The 19,466-nt window shown below is 36.9% G+C and overlaps 2 protein-coding genes across 5 annotated transcripts in view; one reads left to right on the forward strand and one right to left on the reverse strand.

Annotated features, from left to right (window-relative positions):
• Positions 1-19,466, forward strand: part of LOC118740981 (mucin-5AC-like) — a 130,956-nt gene that overhangs the window by 108,448 nt on the left and 3,042 nt on the right. Inside the window, exons 2-3 of one of the 2 annotated variants that reach the window (XM_036472754.1) lie at positions 2,908-3,159; positions 18,814-19,444. In XM_036472754.1, the coding sequence (XP_036328647.1) occupies positions 2,922-3,159; positions 18,814-19,444 (869 nt within the window). In that variant the 5' untranslated portion in view covers positions 2,908-2,921. Of the gene's footprint in view, positions 1-2,907; positions 3,160-18,813; positions 19,461-19,466 lie in introns of both variants that reach the window. The other variant, XM_036472755.1, reaches the window with a different exon arrangement.
• Positions 1-19,466, reverse strand: part of LOC118740984 (trans-1,2-dihydrobenzene-1,2-diol dehydrogenase) — a 151,598-nt gene that overhangs the window by 82,979 nt on the left and 49,153 nt on the right. The window lies entirely within an intron of this gene.

Here is a 19,466-nt window from a genome sequence, read left to right on the forward strand (position 1 = left end):
CAGACACTATGCTGACAATATGGAATAACTTCTGTTAGAAGTATGTGCTTCCTTCTTGGCTCTCATAGAGGGCATTCACAATGGACGGGCAGAGCTGCCTCCGACTGGAAGTACGAGTCATTTATTGCCATTAGTCATGGTAAATTGACTCACTCATTCCAAAAATGTCCGAAACTTAAATCTGCAAATGGTTTATTGGTCAAAATACAATAAACTTCGCTTTAAACTCCAGCGGCGGAAGAATAAGCTGACCAATGAATACCGTGAGTGCAGTCACCACCAACGGCGAAATGCTACATATACAAATGTACATCTGCAGTAATACATACATACACTTTTCATTGCGAAGATGCGTGCGGTAGCTTTTAAGTCGAATTCGCATAATTTTTGTCCCCCTTTCTTCGTTCCTTTCTTTATTATGTACTCAATGGACATACCCAAATGCATATTTGTGCTTCTTTAGTTTCATTCCCAGCATTAGCTCTTCTTGGCCGCCAACAACATCAACTACAACAACCAGGCTTACATGCATGCGGTACAACTGATTATAATATTTACTTACAATTTATCGCAATAAACGAATGAGAAAATCAAAATGAGATACGCATCTTCTTCAGTAAACGTGTGTGGCGCGAACTCAGTCAAATTGTATGTATGTATGTATGTATGTATATGATTGCGCTTATACGGATCAGCCTCCGTACCAGCCTTCTTTTGCTTGTCTACCCTTTCATTGCAGCTTCCTTCTGCTGCTCTTTGGCTGCTCCTCCTACTGGGCAACTTACGGTATCGTAATAAATTTTAATAAAGTTGTCATACATGTTGGTCCTGACAAGAATTGCAAAAAAAAAAATTGTATACGTTAACGATAAGCGTGCAGATTCACCAAGATCGCATACATACGCACATCTGCAGCGTACCAGTAATTCAAAATAAGTATAATTTTCTCATACGAATCCATAACTTTGGCTGCTCACTTTACCGATATGTAAGACTTTGTCCGTGACATCTGAATAAAAAGTGGACTGTTCCTTCTGTGTTTGTGTGTGTGAGTGACATTGTGTGGTGCTCTACCGTGACGTGCGCGGCTTTGAGCCACATGGCGCTTTGAAAGTTGTAAAGATGTAATCAATTCAAAATACGCGTTTATGCGAGTGTCAGTGAAAGAAATTGCGCAATTTCTTTGTTGTGAGTGTTTGGCGGACATAGAGCGGAGCCTAAAAATTGGCAAGGGTGAGCATCACGATCCGCTGCATACTGTCTAGCATGGTACATAGATAGCATAAATAGCATGATTGGCTAATTTTCTTGTTGTTTGATCACATGAAAAAATAAAAATCATGCTAGACAGTATGCACCGGATCGTGAATACCCCTATTGAATTGGTACAGAAATAAACGAAACACCCATTCTGTGATGAACAGGATGGAAAACCGCAACGAAAAAAAAACTTCTCATTCCGCTAAATCTTATTGTGAATGACTTAAACGAGGTTCCAAAAAATAAGAAATACTATTTCTACCCTAAAATATGTGATCACATTTTTTTTCGCTAATCAACGACATGCAAGAATTAAATATGCTTCTAATATATCACGTTTGTGTGAAACAAGATGGTCGTAAAAATATAAGGCTATTAGGAAATTTTCATAAAGTTGTGGAAGCTTTAAAAAAGTTGTGAATGCAGGGAAAATTCACCACAAGAAAGTCTGCGTATCAATTGTGTGCTGCTATAACAAGGTCGATGTTCAGCATTGCTTCAATGACAATTGCTAAATGTTCAACGTTGCTGGGGTCTACAACAACATTTTGCAAATGAAGACAAAACACCTCATCGCCGTTGGTCAGCATATTGAAAATATTTTGGAGGTGGTTAAGAATGATCGCAAGAATGCAGAAGGAGTCACTACAGAGTTGATTAACAAATCTCATATTATTACAGCCGATCTAGGAGTATAAATTTCTCTACCAAGTGTGGCAGGTAAACCAAAAAAAAAAAAAAACAGAAGTAACCCCCATCGATCAATGAAAATCAGTACTGGCGACCGTCTATAAAAATACCGTATCTTGATTAACTAACGGCCTCTTTACAACTACGCTTTTTCAATGAAAATACTCCAGCTTTTTCGCTGTCTAGATTGCACCCATTGTATTCGATTAAATGTTGCAGTGAAAAGGTACAAAAGAAAGCGAAGCATTTTCAACAGATCTATGATCTAGATATGGGCAGTGTACTCATTCTTTTGTACAATTTATGGAAGAAAAGAACTTGTCCGAAGAAGATTTGAAAGATGTGGAATTTGTGGATCTATCTAAATAAAGAAGAGAAAATGAATTTCTACCAGCGATATATAAGTGTATTTCCATTTTGAGTGCTTTTCCATGCACAACAGCCACTGCGGAGCGATCGTTTAGTACACTTCGTAGAGTAGAAACCTGGTTCAGAAGCACAACAGGAGAAGAAAGGCTTTCTGTGATATGGCTCAGCAGGAAGGGATCGAAAAGTTTGCTGAAAGTCCGAGACGTTTGCGATTAGCGTAAAAATGCTTAAATAAAAAATATATCAAAAAAATTTAGTAGTCTATTTAATTTAATCCTCCCCAACCTTACATCAGATCCTGGCTACGCCCTTGTTGAAATCTCTTAAGATCAGCCAGCGAAACCTAACCTAACCGATCTACGTGTTCTGAGCATGAATTTTCTTTAAAACTTGTTTTCAATTCTCAACCCGCTTACGGCGATCGATACGCAAATATTGATTGAAAGAATCAAAGTTAGTGCCTAAATTCTTCCTGTTAAGAAAATATGCATAGTTTTATGACCTTTAATTACTCTATTTGCTTTTTTATAGATTTATAGACTCTAAATAGCCTAATCGGTAATAATTTTTCAATTTTTTCCCTTACAGATACCCTGACAGCAATGATTACCGATCGCAACAAATTCAATTTTGTTACGATATGTATCGGCTTAAGCCTCCTGCTCACCAATGCAAGCGTGGCGTCGACGCAAGCAACAAGCAATACGCAGCAGCAGGAGACTAATCAACAGCAGCAAGAGCAAGCAGTTCAAAATCAGCCGGCAATTGCTGCGATATCTGTGGCGCAAAACGAAGATGAAAGTACAAATGCGATTGTAAATGAGCCTGCAAATGGAGTAGGTACGTACGACTATTAGGTAAAGGAAATGAAAGAGGATGTAGCACGCAAAGAAATTAAAAAAAAATCCATAAAACAAATATAAAAAAAATTATAACAATAAATTAAAATAAAATAAATTAAATTAAATAAAAGAAAATCACATAAGATAAAATAAAAGAAAATAACGAAAAAAATAAAAAATAAATAAAAATAAAATAAAATAATTAAAAATAAAATGAAATAGAAAAATGAAATAAAATAAACTTAAAAAAGTATTATAAAAAGTAAACTGAAAAATAAGAAAACAAGTACCAATCAAATGAAATAAATTAGAATACAATAAAATAAAATAAAATAAAATAAAGTAAAATAAAATAAAATAAATTAAAATAAAATAAAATAAAATAAAATAAAATAAAATAAAATAAAATAAAATAAAATAAAGTAAAATAAAATAAAATAAAATAAAATAAAATACAATAAAATAAAATAAAATAAAATGTAATAAAAAAATATCGTGTAAAAATTAACTAAAACAAAACTTCAAACATTTTTTAAAAAGTAAACAACAATAAAAGGTCCAATAAAACAAAAAATTAAATTAAATTAAATGTAATAAAATAGAGTAAAGGATTATAAAATCCTGTGCTTACACTTTAAACTCTCAAAGCGACACGTTTTATTAACATCTTCAAAATGAGGATGGAAAAGACACATTTTAGTACGAATTAGTGAGTTAAAATATTCTACGAAAAAATCACTCCTTAAATTTTACTACAGCTATCTGAAGACAAGTCGATTTATATATAAAACTCTATGAAATATGTATAACTGCTTATAAAGCTTATAAAATTTACAAGAGGCCAGTTGAGCCCGATTTATGAATTTTCGTTTGATTATATTAATAAATTTTACATAATACAATTGCGGGGTTCCCCCAAAACGAAAAACACAAAAAAATTTGAATTTGCTTGAAACTTGCACTTTATTATGTATACTAAAATTTGATGACCCATAAAAGTGCATAGCAAAAATTTTTCCTAAAAACTCTAAAATAAAAGTGGTTTAATTTTGGTAAAAATTTGTTAATAGAATTAATTAAATTTGTTGAAAAATGAACTTTCCAGTTATGAACAGTCAATTCCAGTTTTGAATCACTGTGCGCTGAAACTGTCTTTATCAGGTCTTCCGTTTGCCAGCGCGAAAAAGTACAAATGTATGAGTGGTATTTTTGGCCTAGCTAATTCATCTGTCGCACAATTATCTGGTAAACTTTTGTGTCCTGAATAAAATTTCCCCTAGAGCATTGATGCAGTATAAAGTGAACTGGAAAATAATCGAAAAAGTAACACTTCTGTAGTGCAATCTAGGAACACTTACTTTTTCTTAAGCATAAAAAATATATTTAACAACTTTTTTACCGCTCAACCGACAATTTAACCTTTAAAAACCGTTGGAAAATCTCAAAAGATGCCAAAATGCATTTACTTCATTATATTTTTTCGTTTTTTTGGCCCTTCTTGTGCCTTATACAAAGTGTTGATATTTTATCTCAACCAGTGCTTAAATATTTTTTTAATTATATAATATTTTAGATATAATAAACCAACCAAACAATTCCCACCATTGTCCACTCGCGCGAACCATTGCAAACAAAACATGCTGTCTGTTATAAGTAGCGCTGGAAAATATCAATACCCAAATATAATTGTGACGAAATTTTAATGTACCATTGGCCGACGCGGTACATAATTTTAGCAAACCACAAGCAAAAGACAAAAAAAAAGGAAAATCAAATACCAAAAAAAATTACCAAACAACATTTGTTTGAATGCGCGGCATTGAAAATCGAAAGTGATACTGACAAAGTGGTGGCAGCAATGACGGTCAACGGCAGCAGCAACACAGTCATAATAACAGTCAGGCGCTGTCATACACAGCAGCACCGTCAGCAGGCAGAAGAGGCTATCTGGTAGCACACAGTCACTGTGAGAGACAGTTTTTTTTGTACAATCTAGCTGGTTGGATGGTTAGCTGGTTGGTTGGCTAGCTGGTTGTCTGCTGGCTACTGCTCTGTTAAGTTTGTATGCCTTTCTATACCCGAGCGCACTTGTCCGCAAGGGTATGTACTACTATTGTACCTTTTTTCGCATAACGGTTTTTTATAATACCAAAATGCTAGAATGAAAAAATAAATCTATTAAGTCATGTCCGTGCACACGATAACTTGAACAAAAATTTGGTATATAGGTTGCGCTTTATCCGAAATGGTGCGTAACCACGCCCACCTCCCATATAATGGATTTTTTGAAAAATGCAAAAACTACGATATTTCCGTGATTTGTTGAAAATTGGAATGTAAAGTTAATATTTTGGCATAAAATAAGACAATTATAAAATTTTTGAAAATTTGAGTGGCAACACACAATGGCTTTACAGTGGCCAATAATAGTAAAGACGAACTAGCGAAGTATGGAAAACCAACTATGCAGATTCATGGAAAAATGTTGTTTTTAGCCAAATAAGAAAAAAATGATAAAAATGCATATTTGCAGTCATGGGACGAGCTCAAATTAGATACGACGTAAAAAATAATAAATTTACGGACGGATCAAAGATGAAATGCGGTGTTGGTGTAGTGGTTTTTGTTGAGCAATATAACCTAAAGTTATCCTTCCGCCTACCAGCAAGGACCACGAACTAGCAAGCAAGTGGCCCCTTATATCAAAGAGAAAGAGGCAGCGGACGAACTAGCAAGAAGCGACTGCGCAATGAATGTGTCCAACGCTGTAGACATAGGCGCCTCGCTCTGAGAGATTAGCACAAAAATGACCGAAATTTATCACTCGAAGGCCAAGTAGAGGTGGAACCGTACAGGAACGTATAAGATTACCCGGCAGTTCTGGGTGTCCTACGACCCACTTAAAACCAAAGCTATCTTAGGAATGCGCAAAAATGATGTACCTTGGTACATGCCGAAAGCATTGAATTTCCCCTCAATAGGATCTGTCGCAGTTGCCATGACCCGGGCTCAAAAGAGACAGTCGAACACTTCCTGTGCGAGTGTGTCCAGCCCTCGCAAGGATGAGGCTAAAGACACTCGGCAATCCATTCCTGCAGAATATTTTAGAGTGCAGCTGCCTCTCTGTATGACGTAATGAAAATTATTAAAGCCGCCAAATTGCTGTAGGTTGTGCGAGCGCTTTGGAATCAAAATGGCAAATTTGCTAATGGCTTGCCACCAGGGCGACAATCCAGCTAAAACCAGCCAACCAACCAAAAAATAAATGTGTAAGAAAAAATGTTGATTTGTCGCAAGTAATTTTAATTAATTTGACCAATAGTGCGCATATATAATGAGCCAGAAATATTTTCCATTTTTAACCGACTTCCAAAAAAGGAGGAGGTTATCAGTTCGTCGGAATATTTTTATTTTTTTTTATGTATGTTACCGCATAACTTTGGACCACGTCAACCGATTTCGATAATTCTATTTGCATCGGTAAGGTAGTGTCTCAGAGGTGGTCCCATACTAATCTGGTTAAGATCCGATTAGTGGATCATGATATATATATATATATATATATTTTTTTTTATATGAGAGTTGAAGTCGATTTTTTTTTTGCTAAAAATTACTTGTTATTGTTTCTGTTGCTTGAAAAAGTGCATTTATTTTTATTTTTGAGAGCTGTTTACTGAACTCATTAATTTTGATAGAAGAAAAGTTCTTTTTTATTCTTCTTGTGTTATTTTGTATGAATTTTTCGTTTTACTTGATAGCTGCAAACAGCCCCTAAAACCAGTATTATTCGGAATTTCATCAAACTCTTTTGGACGTGACAGCGCATCGACTTTTACCATTTTCCACATTTCTGCAATCCCAAGTACGCAATACATAGTGCATATACGAAATTTCAGGGAGGTCCCACTGTGGACCGCACACTTTTATTATGATGAAATGCTATATCTCATTAGCCCCTTTACGAATCTGACAGAAATACGAAAACTGCCACAAATCAGTAACTACTATTTGCAATAATCACTTAGCAATAAATGAAATTATTAAACAAATTTTTGAAAATAGGAGTGACACCGTCCATCGTATATCGCTTTCAACTAAACTTGGTCCATTTATTTCATTATGATAAAAGGAGAAATACGTTGTGAGAGCTCGCTTCGACGCTACCTAAGCTCAAGGTTGTATTAAAGAAAGGCCGTTTGGTGAAATAGTACTAAATTTAGTACTATTTTTCGTACTAAAGTATTGAATTAAAATGTGTGAAAAACTGTGATTTTTGAAAATTTTATAGAAATACTAGCTAAATGATATATCTTGCGGGATACTTGTAAAATAAAAAAAAAGTAAACACAACATTTGAATTTTTTTATGTTCAACTTATGGGATTTTCACATAAATACATATACTGGAAAATATAGGTGTATTTGTATGTATATTTTTCTTTCGTATCAAAGTAATAACTAAAAATTTGAGAACAACTGAGAGTACCATTTTTACTACTTTTTCATGAAAATCGCTGTAATATAAAAAATTGTTTCTCAAAGAGGCAAATTGAAGTTTTCTAAGCGAGTTTAAGATGGAAACGCGAACGCGAAAGTATACCGCGTTCTTTATTGCATCATGCTATTTCATTAATTCTTATTGAGCATATTATCGAAAATGTTTGAAATAGGGGGAAAAAAATTTATTTAGTTAACAAACAATGCAATAATGAAAAAAAACAATACTTAATACGTGCGCCGGGTATATAAAGCTCGGTTTCGCCCAAACTTATACTTCTTTACTTGTTTTTTTTTTGCTACTTTTTTGACATTAATCGTGCTTGACACAGCCTATGCACATGCGCATGCGCACGAGTACATTGCAAATTTGTTGCGCCACGGTACAATAAAAATCACTGTTTACGTTGCTATGATGTGAATGTGCGGCTGTTTACATTTTTGTGGCTATTGTTTTTACTGCTTTTTTGTGTATGGGTGAGTGTGTGTCGTGTTTTGTGGGTCTCTAGCACAGCGGCAGCAGCAGCAGCAGCTATTTGTTTTTCTTTCCTCATGCCGTTGACAATGATGCGAGCGATGTACTTAGTTGCATATATAATACACCGCCGACTCACAGTGCTGGCAATTGAATGATTTGCATGTTATGCTTCACTGAGTCAGTAATCTCGCCTGCCATAATCCAACTAACTATATTACCCATGGAGTTTCGAAGTCTCTAACTGACTAACAGTGAAGAGCCTCCTTATTCGCTTAGTGAATTTCTGTTTGATTGCCATTAAGTTGCATGCCGTTGACTGTTATGAGCCGCTCGCTGAGCTGTAATGACAAATTTGCGTTGTGATTGGGGTCTAACTCGGTGTGTGAGTGTAGGTATTTTGCATGTTTTGGCGCGCGCACGCTTCAACTAGCAAGCTAGCAAGCAAGCGAGCGGGTTCGTGCCTTAAGTCTTTCGTTTGTTGTGTGCAAATTTACGTTTGCTTGCTCGTCAATACCGCAATGATTTGTGTGCAAGCAGCTGCGCCTCAATATGTGTGTGTGTGTGTGTGTGTAAGTCACTGCATTTGTCGTATAAAAATGGAAAGCGATTTGTCAGGTTTTAGCAAATAATTTATCAGCCAGCGCAGCGCTTGTTTTCTTCATCTTCTGCTATGTAAAAAGTACTTTGATGGTCAGAGCGACAGCAAGTGTGTAGCCGCGCAGCCGAAGCAACAGCAGCAGCTCAGTAACCTCCGCATCAGCGTGCCTTTCTCACCGGCATGCCATGCACGCGCGCGCGCGTTCACTTTCCGCTCTGTGTTACAGGCGCAACTTTGCGCGAAAAGCCGCTTTGGTGGCTTTTTTTCTAAAAAAAAAATTAAAAAATACACAGCCACCTATCCATTTGCTCATCCGTTGTTCACCACTGGCTTACCATGAATGCTACAACATCTATCTTACGTGTCTACTGGTCACCACTGCACAGCACATCTTTCATCTTGACTCGCATCCTCTCTATGCTTCTCCTTGCATATGATATGTACGTACAAGTGAATGAATGAGTGATTGACCATCGACCGATCATTGCACATATCTGCGCACTTCTGCTTTTTCGTTTACTATTTTTCTAATTTTTTCTTGTGTTTTTTTTTTAAATCTTTTTCTCACTTTTTTCTTTCGCACAGCATTGCCACAATTCCAACCACATTGCCGCAAATGCTGCTGCAACGCCAGCCACCATTTAGCCACATAACCACATAGTCACAGGCCGTTTAGCCATTAGCGTGATTGGCCAATATGGTTTTTGATGCAGTGATCCTCTCCTTTTATATTACAGTTTGTCGTCTTGTTGGCATTTGTTTTTGTTTTCATAACATTCATCATATCTTACATACCAGTATACCTCATCTCTACAGCTTCATATATATGTACTACGAAATTAGTTGAGTGTGGCTGTGTGTGTGTGTGTGTGTGTGTGTGTGTTGCAAGTACTTGTACCTGTTGCGGCACGCGTGTTGTTGTCGCGTCTTTTGTGGCCATTGTTAGTTCAAGTTCAAGTCAAGTCGATCGCCAGGAGCTTGTTTACCTAGTTTTTGCTACGATTTGTTTTGGTGTTTGTGTTTTTCCAATTTTTCTTCGAGTATTTTCTTCACGTTGGCTTTATTGTTTATTTTCTAAAGTTGTATTTTCATTTACACAGCTCTTTTAAATCTTCACTGCCCTTAACGTGGCACATGAAAGCTTGTTTTTGTTGTTACTTTTTGATGGGAATGTAAGAGGCTCAAGTTGTGTTATGTAGTTTCCATTTGATCAGAGTTATTCAAATTTTAACGAAATTTTATATTTTTTATCCCATTTGAACGTTTTGAGAGAATTTAGTCTTTTAAGTAGCAACAGCTTATTCCTTAATCAAACCCCTGCGAACACTGAGGGTTCGTTGGCAGCAAACTGCTTCTCGACTCACGCCCGCTGCAAGCCACTGGTCCACTTCCGAGTTTGAAGAAGTCCTTCTGTACGTGGTATGGCCATTGTTTCTGGGGTGCCCTTACTTTCGTTTTCCACCCTTGGCTACTGGTTCGAAGCATTGTTTCACTGGCGCCTTATCCAGTGGTACCATTTGTCCTTGGAGGCGGAGACACGTATGTACATATAATCGAAAGAGTAGCTAAGTCATTATTCTACTGAACCGATTACTATTGCTTATGAGGCCAAGGAGATTCAACAGTTCCACCTCCACAATATCGCTCAGTCTATTGAAGCAGCGTGAACCCAAGTGCTTGAGGCTCTTCGTCTGTAGACCTGGACATCGGCGCAGTGAGCAGTCAATTGACTTTTTCTCATCCTCATCACGGTAGCCTCTGCAGAGAGTACTTGTTGGTATTCGCTACCGTTGAAGCATTGGTGCTATATCACGATGTCCTGTGATGATGTTGGTAAGGCCTCTGATTGCAGGTCTATGGAGTTTCAGTATGTCTTTTTCCTACTAAGCTGCGGCCATAATAATCTTGTGGTCTCACAGTCTTCCCGTTTGTTCCACAAGTCATTCGTCGAGGCCACGATGCGCAGTGGGACGTTCCCATATAAGCTACGGCCAAAAGTACTAACCGTACTAGAAATTCGCTGAATGCCCAATTTGGAATTTAGGAATGAAAAAATGTGGAAATTTGTAAAATTCAACGCGCTACCACGCCCACAGCTCTTGTGGGCGGAAATAGTAAATGTTATCCGATTTTGACGGAATTCGGAGCATTTGCTGGTTTTAACGAGAACACGAAATATCGTCGAAATCGGTTTACATTATCGTCCAGTCATTCTAGAAAAACAGGCGCAAATTAACAAAAAAAAAATTTGTTTGATCAAATTCGGTGTGCCTCGCGCGTTTAAGCCAGACATTTTCCAACTTGGAAGATAATAAAGAATTTCTTATTACGGCGCCCACCTCTTACAGAACTTTCTTGGCTCCAAGTACTAAATTTTATGAATTTTGGAGAAAATTAACAGGCAGATTTATTTTATTTCTAAAGAAGCTCCCATTTCTTCATTTTGGAAATGACAAAACGAAAACATTTACAATACCTGCATACTAATTTATGTGCACGAAAGGTATTTACACTGAACTACTATTGCCATCGAAAACGGATCTCGTCCTGAGAAGAGTTCATTTTTGGCTGAATGTTGAATGTGAATAATAGTTTATCGAGTCACTAATATCTACATCTTCTTCAATTTCTAATTTATATTGCACATTATTTATTTTATGTACATTTCAGAGTCTTTCCCTTTAGCTCTACAATAAAAATTCAATAAATTTTACAGGAGGTGGGTCTATAAAAGGAAGAATAGAAGCTGAACTCGCAGTACCTCGCAGCTGGAACTATTTTTAGGATATGACAAGCATATTTAATTTTTACTTGTCCTAAGTATAATTTAGCTCGCTTCCTAGGTCCTTTTAAAATATCCCTTTTTAAAGTAAGCACTGAAAAAATTTTATACTCACAAAATTATGTAGAATTTCAAGGTAAACTGTTTAATAGATTTCAAAAGATTTATAAAAATTTAAAGCAATGCTTGACCACAGATATATGTATTCAAAAACTGCTCATCAATCAGATTGGCCTTTATATATCCGCACAATTTGAAAAATTAATTCAAATTACTTTCGACAAAATCAACATTTTTTCTTACAAATTTATTTTTTCGCATTGTTCCTACTTTAAGCTCGTGTCATGACTGCAAATAGGCAATTTTATCAAAAATTCTTTTTGGTTTGGTTTAGGTGGATATTTTGCTATGCATCTACGTAATTACTTCTTCAGAATTTCCTAATACCTTTTTACTACTTTTGGCCGCTGTAGTCCCATTGTGCGATGCATTCATAAATTTTCCTAACGTGATCACTAAACGGTAGTAGTACGGAACTATCCGCTGCTCTATTCATCATTCCCTTCAATATTGCCATGTCCGTGGACCCATCATAGAGTGGCGGTTGATACGCTAGCGTGGTGCGAAATTTCCATACAATTCCCGATTGCTCAATTTTAGATAATATTCCCTTCAGTGCTGCCTGACTGTCATCAAAAATAGTGGCTTCGATAAAAATAGTGGCTTTCTTCTCTCTCTTTTAGCGCAGAAACTGCAGTCGATCGGTAGACAAAAGGACCGGTTGATCTGCGGCCCTTCATCTTTGAGCCTTTAGTGTAGATGGATATACGACGCTTTGCTACTGGCAGTCCTGTTTCCCATTCTTCTCTGGTCGGGAACCTAATGGGTATCTTCGTATTGAAGTCCCAAAAGGGCGTAATGTAATCTGTGCCGGCTTCTATGTCATGTTAATGCCTTCCTAAGGTGCGGTACTTACTACCCCCGATATGCCAAGGCATTCGAGTCTTTGCACTTTTTCCTCCATTATCCTAAGGACCCGTGGGTTGAAATTGGTCTGATGGCTGTGGTGTACATCCCACAGGTGACGTACGGTGATAGCCCCCCTTGGCTTTCCAAAGGTCCTTTTGCACATGTAGTATGCTGCTAGAGATTTCTTGGTTCTCTTCTCCTCTAAATCCTTTTTCCAATTCAACTTGGAGTCCTGAATGATTCCGTGGTATTTTGACTTGTCCAACAAGCGCTATTGCGGATCAGGAGTAAGATCAGAAATACTCAGCGTCTCTATGAGGAATTTACAAGACAATTTAAAAAGTTAGTTGTATGTCAAATATCTCCGTTGTCTATCAGTCAGCGCATTATTGTTGTCCCTATTCTCACTCGTAATCCTTGCATAAACCGACCAGAAGTACATAAGTTGTTTCGCTGTATCATCCTCTTCAAAGCAATCTTACTCGTCTCAAAACGGCCTTTGTAGATATTTGCTGTTTACAATAATTTTCAACAAATTTATTTGTCTATATAGTACGTGCCGACTCTATATGCACTGATATACTTAAAACTAATCTTCCCTATCCAAACCCCTTGGTTGTTTAAGGGGTTGTATCCTGGTACGACCAGCATTCAAATTTTCGGCAAATACATTCTGAGCTTAAACTGCTTATAAAATTGTGCTTTGTTGCTACTTTTGCAAATTCTCGATCCTAGCAACACTTAACTACTCAAACTTGTAAAGGCTTTGTGAATGTTTTCCAAGCAGAATTAATTGATTTTGTCAAAGCCTGTTGCCTCTTGAAACACAGCAATTCATCATCCCACCCCACAGGATGGTCGTTTCGTCAACTTCTCGTGTCATGTGGTCTTTCAGAAACATATTAAGGCGATTAGGGTGGAGTAAATCGTCCCTCCCTACGTGGAAGACTAGCAAATTTCATTATTTGCGTGGAAGAGTAGCGTATTTCAGATTTTTTTTTCAGATTTCAGGTATATATATATATATATCGATAAATATATCGATAAATATAACGATTTTAAAATAAGATAAATTTATCGATATCGAGATCGATTACTATAAAGAAACTTCTGAAATAGTCCCGGAAGTAGTCCCGAAAACTGCGAGGTAGTCCTGAAGATCCCGATATATTCTCGAGAATCCCAAAAGTCTCGTAATTCCCGAAATAGTGAAAAAATCCCGAATTACATATAATAATTAATTACTAACATGGTAAGCACCATTTTTCGTAGAACTGGAATTTGTAAAATACGCCTCCTAAATAGCGAGACCGATTTTACCGAAATTGTTTGTACGTGTGTGAGTGGGTCTCCGAATAGCTTAGGTTCACAACATGACCCGCCAAGAGGCGCTGGAGTCGAGTTATTACTAAAAATAATCAAATGAGAAAAAGTGCCGTGATTGTCCGATTAAAGCTTCATTCAGAGATACCAGAATTGGAGTTGTCCAGGGGGACAATCTCAAACGACCACCGTTAATAAACCACCAGAACCACCGCGCTACTGGGCAACACATGTAAGGTGTTTAGGATACTCGCCCATTTTGAAATGGCCACCAACTATACTATACAGTTTCAAGGGCAGATTCACAATAGAACAGGATCATTGTTGCCGCCAGGGAGTGAAGAGGAAAAAGTTCTTCAAATATATTTTATCATCATTGGAGAATTTCAAGAACTTCTTCACGGACATAACACTAGGTTAAGACGGCTATGGAAATATGCCTTCTGACGACCACCAACCCATAACCTTAGCCGATAAATATGCCAGGTGAACGTTAAATGTTGGTGAAGATATTGAACCAGAGTTTCAATAAAAAAATAATAATTTTGGGCGGGACGAAGTACGCCGGGTCTGCTAGTTTATTGTAAATGGAGATAAGTCTAAGAGTGTCCAAATATATATAGTTTTATCTCTTGTACTAAAACAATTTATTTACAATATTAATTTGTGGTCTATGGTTTCAAATTGGAAATCAGTTTCTAGTCCTTTACAATATACTCATACCAGCGCCATCTGACGCATAATATTTTCACGATGAAAAGAAATTTCAAGTTTGAAATTACCTCCACCACCTGCGACTTGTGCTACGAAAACGCTCTTATTCCAAGATTTTATGCCTATATGTGTGTTTATTGATTATGCTATTTTTTACAACATTTTTACACAGATGCATAATTATAAATAATACAAATAATTTCATAAAGAAATTCAATAAAGACGGCCATTAACATTTCTCAAAGTCCAACTATCTTAAAACCAACAATCATGGATTTCGTAAAAAAAAACTAATCACTGTGTCGTTTTTTTATTTTGCTCATTGCATCAAAAGCAACAATAAAGAAGACATTCAAGCTATCGATAAAATAACAAAAAATAAGGAAAAAGAGAAAAATTGACAACAACAACACCAGCAACGACAACGAAACCACTAAACAATCAAGTAACACACCAAGCAGCAAAGCAGCAATTTCATTGACTGGCATTATTAACGCACTAAAAGTGGTAATCAACATTGTTGTGGCAATTGTAGATACATCATAAAATAATTTGCACAATTTTTTCGCTTCGACGCCTCAAATGAAACGCCAGACCGACCGGACTGGACTGTGCGCTAAGCGTCGAGCGCTGAACGATGAAAACGAAGACGACATTTGATACCAAAAGTAGTTAGTAAAGCTGTTAAATACAGAAGCAGAAGCAGTGCAGCAGCAGCAGCAGCAGCGGCAATAACTGGGCTGCACTAATAGACAAGGAGGAGGACAGATGGACAGACAGACAGACAGACAGTAAGACAGAAAAACCAACCCGGAGAGTGGTCAATGAAGGAGGCAGCCTTAGTCTTAAGTGCTTAAGCCAGTGAGGCTGCCGGCTAGTTAGGCGGTAAGCTGGGAGCTATAGTTGGGCGGCGGCAGTTGGTGCAAGGTGAGGTGGTAGCAGAAACATTTGTTAACACTTTAACAAGTTATGATTATACCGCATCGAGTATCTATTATTGCATAGTAGGCGTACGCTTAATCGCCAGCAGCGAATGCTCCAGTGGTTAGTTGAAAAAAAAAACAACCCAACAACAGCAGCCAGCAGTTCAATGGAGTGTAGCAAGTCAATAAAGCAGATGGGGTGATGGAGCAACACATGAGGCCGGCCAGACCAGGCGGACAAGCTGACTAGAGCCAATCGCCAATGGCAATGGCAACTGCGCTGGCCGCAGTGCCACAGTCGCATAAAGGCAGTGCGGTGAGCGGGGCTAGTGGTGGCATGTTAAGTCGAGTAGCTTCACCGACGACCGCCCCTTTGCGGCATTGGCGGCGTTGCCCACACAAACCCGCCGGCTTGCTTGCCTGCCTGCCTGGCTACTTTTCAAATCGACCAAGCGTTTGACAGCGTTGATGTTTTTCAATGTTTTCAGCGTTGTACGCATTAGCATGGGCAATTATAACACTCATGTAATAAAAGATCGCCAATAAGCATGGGAAAAATAGAAACAAAAATATAATAAAATAACAATAAATAAATGGAGCAATGATAATGAGCGTGTGCATGGCGGGGTACGCGGTGAAAGAAAAAAAGACCATACAAAATTAAATATGTAAATAAACCAGAAAGAAAATTAAATCCAAAAATAAGTAAAGTCTGAATTTTAATAATTTCACTCCCTAGGATTGTTCTATATGGATTAAAATATACCCATATATTTTTATTTTGAAATCAAAAAATATTTATAGGTCGCTTAAAGCGCTCAAAATTTTCCATGTATTTTATATGGGCGAAAAAAAACTTTTCCTGGAAATCGGGTAGAGCTCTTGAAAATCAATATTTTTCGATCGTAAAATTCTACTTCTACAAAATTTTTTGTTTAACCATTTTTTAATACTAAAAATTTTTTAGTGGTCCCCCATTGCATTATCGGTAATTTTCTGGGTTTTTTGGCGGACCTATAAAATATAGCTACTATGAAAAAATGGTTCAATCAATAATTGGGTATTAATATTGGAAATCTCCTGAAGAGAAACAGAGTTTTTCAATCGAAAAATATTGATTTTCAAGAATTCTATACCATTTCTACGAAAAGTTGTTTTTTCCAATATAAAGTACATGGAAAACTGTGAGCGCTTTGAGCGACCTCTCAATATTTTTTGATTTGAAAATAAAAAAAGTAGGGGTATATTTTTTTCGGCATAGAACAATCCTAGGGGGTGAAAGCATAAAAACTCCGACTTTACTTTTTCACATGCATTTTTGGACCACCCTAATGTACATGCTGATTTTTGTCCGCGGCCCCGCTCGCGAAGTGTACGGTTTAACAAATGTTACAGCTGTACCTCCATCTGTTAATACAGAATGCTATAAAATTATGCTCATCATTTTGATGATCTTACTCAGATGGTTATCGTACAGGGAAAAAAGAGTGGGCAAATATTTTTGAAAGATTTTGCTTATCCAGACGCGAAAGTCTTACAAAAAAATAGTGCCCTTACCAACTTTCATGGTGAAAAGCTCGTTTGGCTTAAATCACTTGTACATATATCATTTTAATTGCGCTGCCCCAACAGTCGCAATGGCCGAGTGAGCAAAGCATCGGCGTTTCATTCTTGAGATCAGGGTGCGAGTCCTCGGGCAGTGGAATTTTTTTAAATTAATTTTCTTTTAATTTTTACATATTTTTTTAATTCCATTTAATTTTGTTCATTAATTAATAAAATTTTTTTTAATTTAATTTTCTTTTAACAATTTTGTTGAGCTTGAGGCTGTATTTTTCTTTAAAATCTACATTTTATTGTTTTAAAAAGAAACATATTTTTCTAAATTTTATTTAGTGTTTAGAAACTTATATTTTTTTCTTCTTTTTTTAAATTAATTTTTTATGTTTTTTTAATTAAATTTATTTTAATTTTTAGATTAAATTATTTTAAAAAGAAAAATATTTTTTTAACTTTCATTTAATTTTTATGAAATTTTTTCTTTTTTTTCAATTCATTTTTTTTTACTTAATTTTCTTTATCATTTACATTGTTTTTAAAAGAAAAAAATTTTTTTTAACTTTATTTATTTTTTTGGGAGATTATTTGATATTTTAACATTTAATTTTCTTTCAATTATCAGATTTTATTGCTTTAAATAAACATATTTTTGTATTTAATTTAATTTTTAGGAACCTATTTTGGAAATTTTTTTTCAATTAAATTTTTTAGTTTTATTTTTAGTTTTTATTTTAAAAGGAAAACTATATTGCTTTTAAATTTCATTTAATTTTTATAAAACGTATACCTAAAAGAATAAGGCTAAGTCCTCCTCGTTAGCAGAGTTTTCAATTAGTCTTGCGAAAGACAAACAACAGCTTTCAAGACATTTGTCAATGTTATTGTGGCTTATTAACATTTTATTTTTAATATTTTTAATTGAGCTTTGTACCACGATTGTTTATTAGGAAAAACTGAATTGCCAATTGTCTACGTAATCGAGTTTACAAATATACAATAAAACTTTTCGAAATAAAATTTTTTTATATGGAAACATCTTAGCCTTCGGTATGGATAAAAATTGCGTTAATCTAGCAGAAGCTTTGTAACTATTTCAGGGCTATTTCAGGACCAGGACTGGTTCGGGATCATTTCAGGATCGTATCGGGACCTGCTCAGGCCCATTTTGGATCTATTTCAGGACTATTTCGGCACTAGTTCACACCTATAACATGCCACTTCGGGGCTAGTTCAGGACTATTTCAGGACTACATAGTTCGGAATAATTTTGGGGACTAGTTCATAATAATTTTGGCGACTAGTGAAGGAACATTTGGGGACTGTTTCGAGACTTACTGGAGAGATCACCAGGTCATAGTGCACAAAACATTTTAATATCTATTCGGGACAAGTGCACGACTTTTTCAGAGCCAATTCGGGACTACTTCAGGGCAATTTTGGGACCAGCTTGGGATAGTTCGAAACTAGTCATGAAAAGATCCTGAAATGCTTTTCCAAGCCGTACACAGAATTATACACATCAAATTTCATGAGTACCTGGTACTCGCGCCTTCTTTTACCCTTTCAGGGTGTTCTTAAGTACCCTGTTTTCTATTGCCCAAGGTTTTTTTTTTTAACAGGATATTTACAATAATTTTTAGGCACAGAGTGTGGTGGATATAAAAACTTTTCAAACTTTAAATATTTTGCAAACAAATATGAACGTCTGACTGGCTGAAAGCTATTTTTAATTTTCCACTTTTTTCTTTTTTTCACCTTCTCATTTCATGCATTCCGTACACTCCACTCCACATTGCGTGTGATGTTTAGGCACAGTGCACGCATTCAGTCCGCGCTTGGATTACAGCAACGAATGGCGTCCCGTGGGCCGTGGTGATCCGCTGAAAAACGATCCGACATTCGACTACAGCCCGCCAACGCTCGAGCATGTACGCTACTGGGCGGAGACCACAAAAGATAGTAGCAAGGAAGAGAGCAGCAATGGCAAGCAGGAGGCGAATAGTGTGCGTTTGGCGCATCCCAGCAAGAAAGACATTATGCTGCTTGGCATGCCCAATGAGCATGTGCGTGCAGGCAGTGGTGCGCATGCATCAAAAACACCCCACCAACACGAAAATATGGGCCAGCACGCCTTGCCGCCACACCAGCATCAACAGCCCTTCCATCAACCTTACGCTGGTAGCATGAAAAACGCTAAGGGTGAAACGCCACTACTGCAACCGAAATACACCTCAGTGCGTCGCAGCTATTATGCGCAGCAGCTGCCCACACGCCTGATGCCGCCACCAATGCAAGCGAACTCACCGCCACTCAATACATTCAATGTGCCCATGAAACCATCGCAAGCTGCGCAAGTGCACACCGAGTATCGTCATGGCATGTCTGCAATGCCGCCACATGTTTCCAACATGCCTAGCATGGCAACTGTGTCGCATATGAAGTCGGCGGCGCAGCACCATCCC

This window comes from Rhagoletis pomonella, unplaced genomic scaffold (genome assembly GCF_013731165.1).
Source record: "Rhagoletis pomonella isolate Grant_MI unplaced genomic scaffold, Rhpom_1.0 Rhpom_scaffold_00006, whole genome shotgun sequence".
Classification (NCBI taxonomy): Eukaryota; Metazoa; Arthropoda; class Insecta; order Diptera; family Tephritidae; genus Rhagoletis; species Rhagoletis pomonella.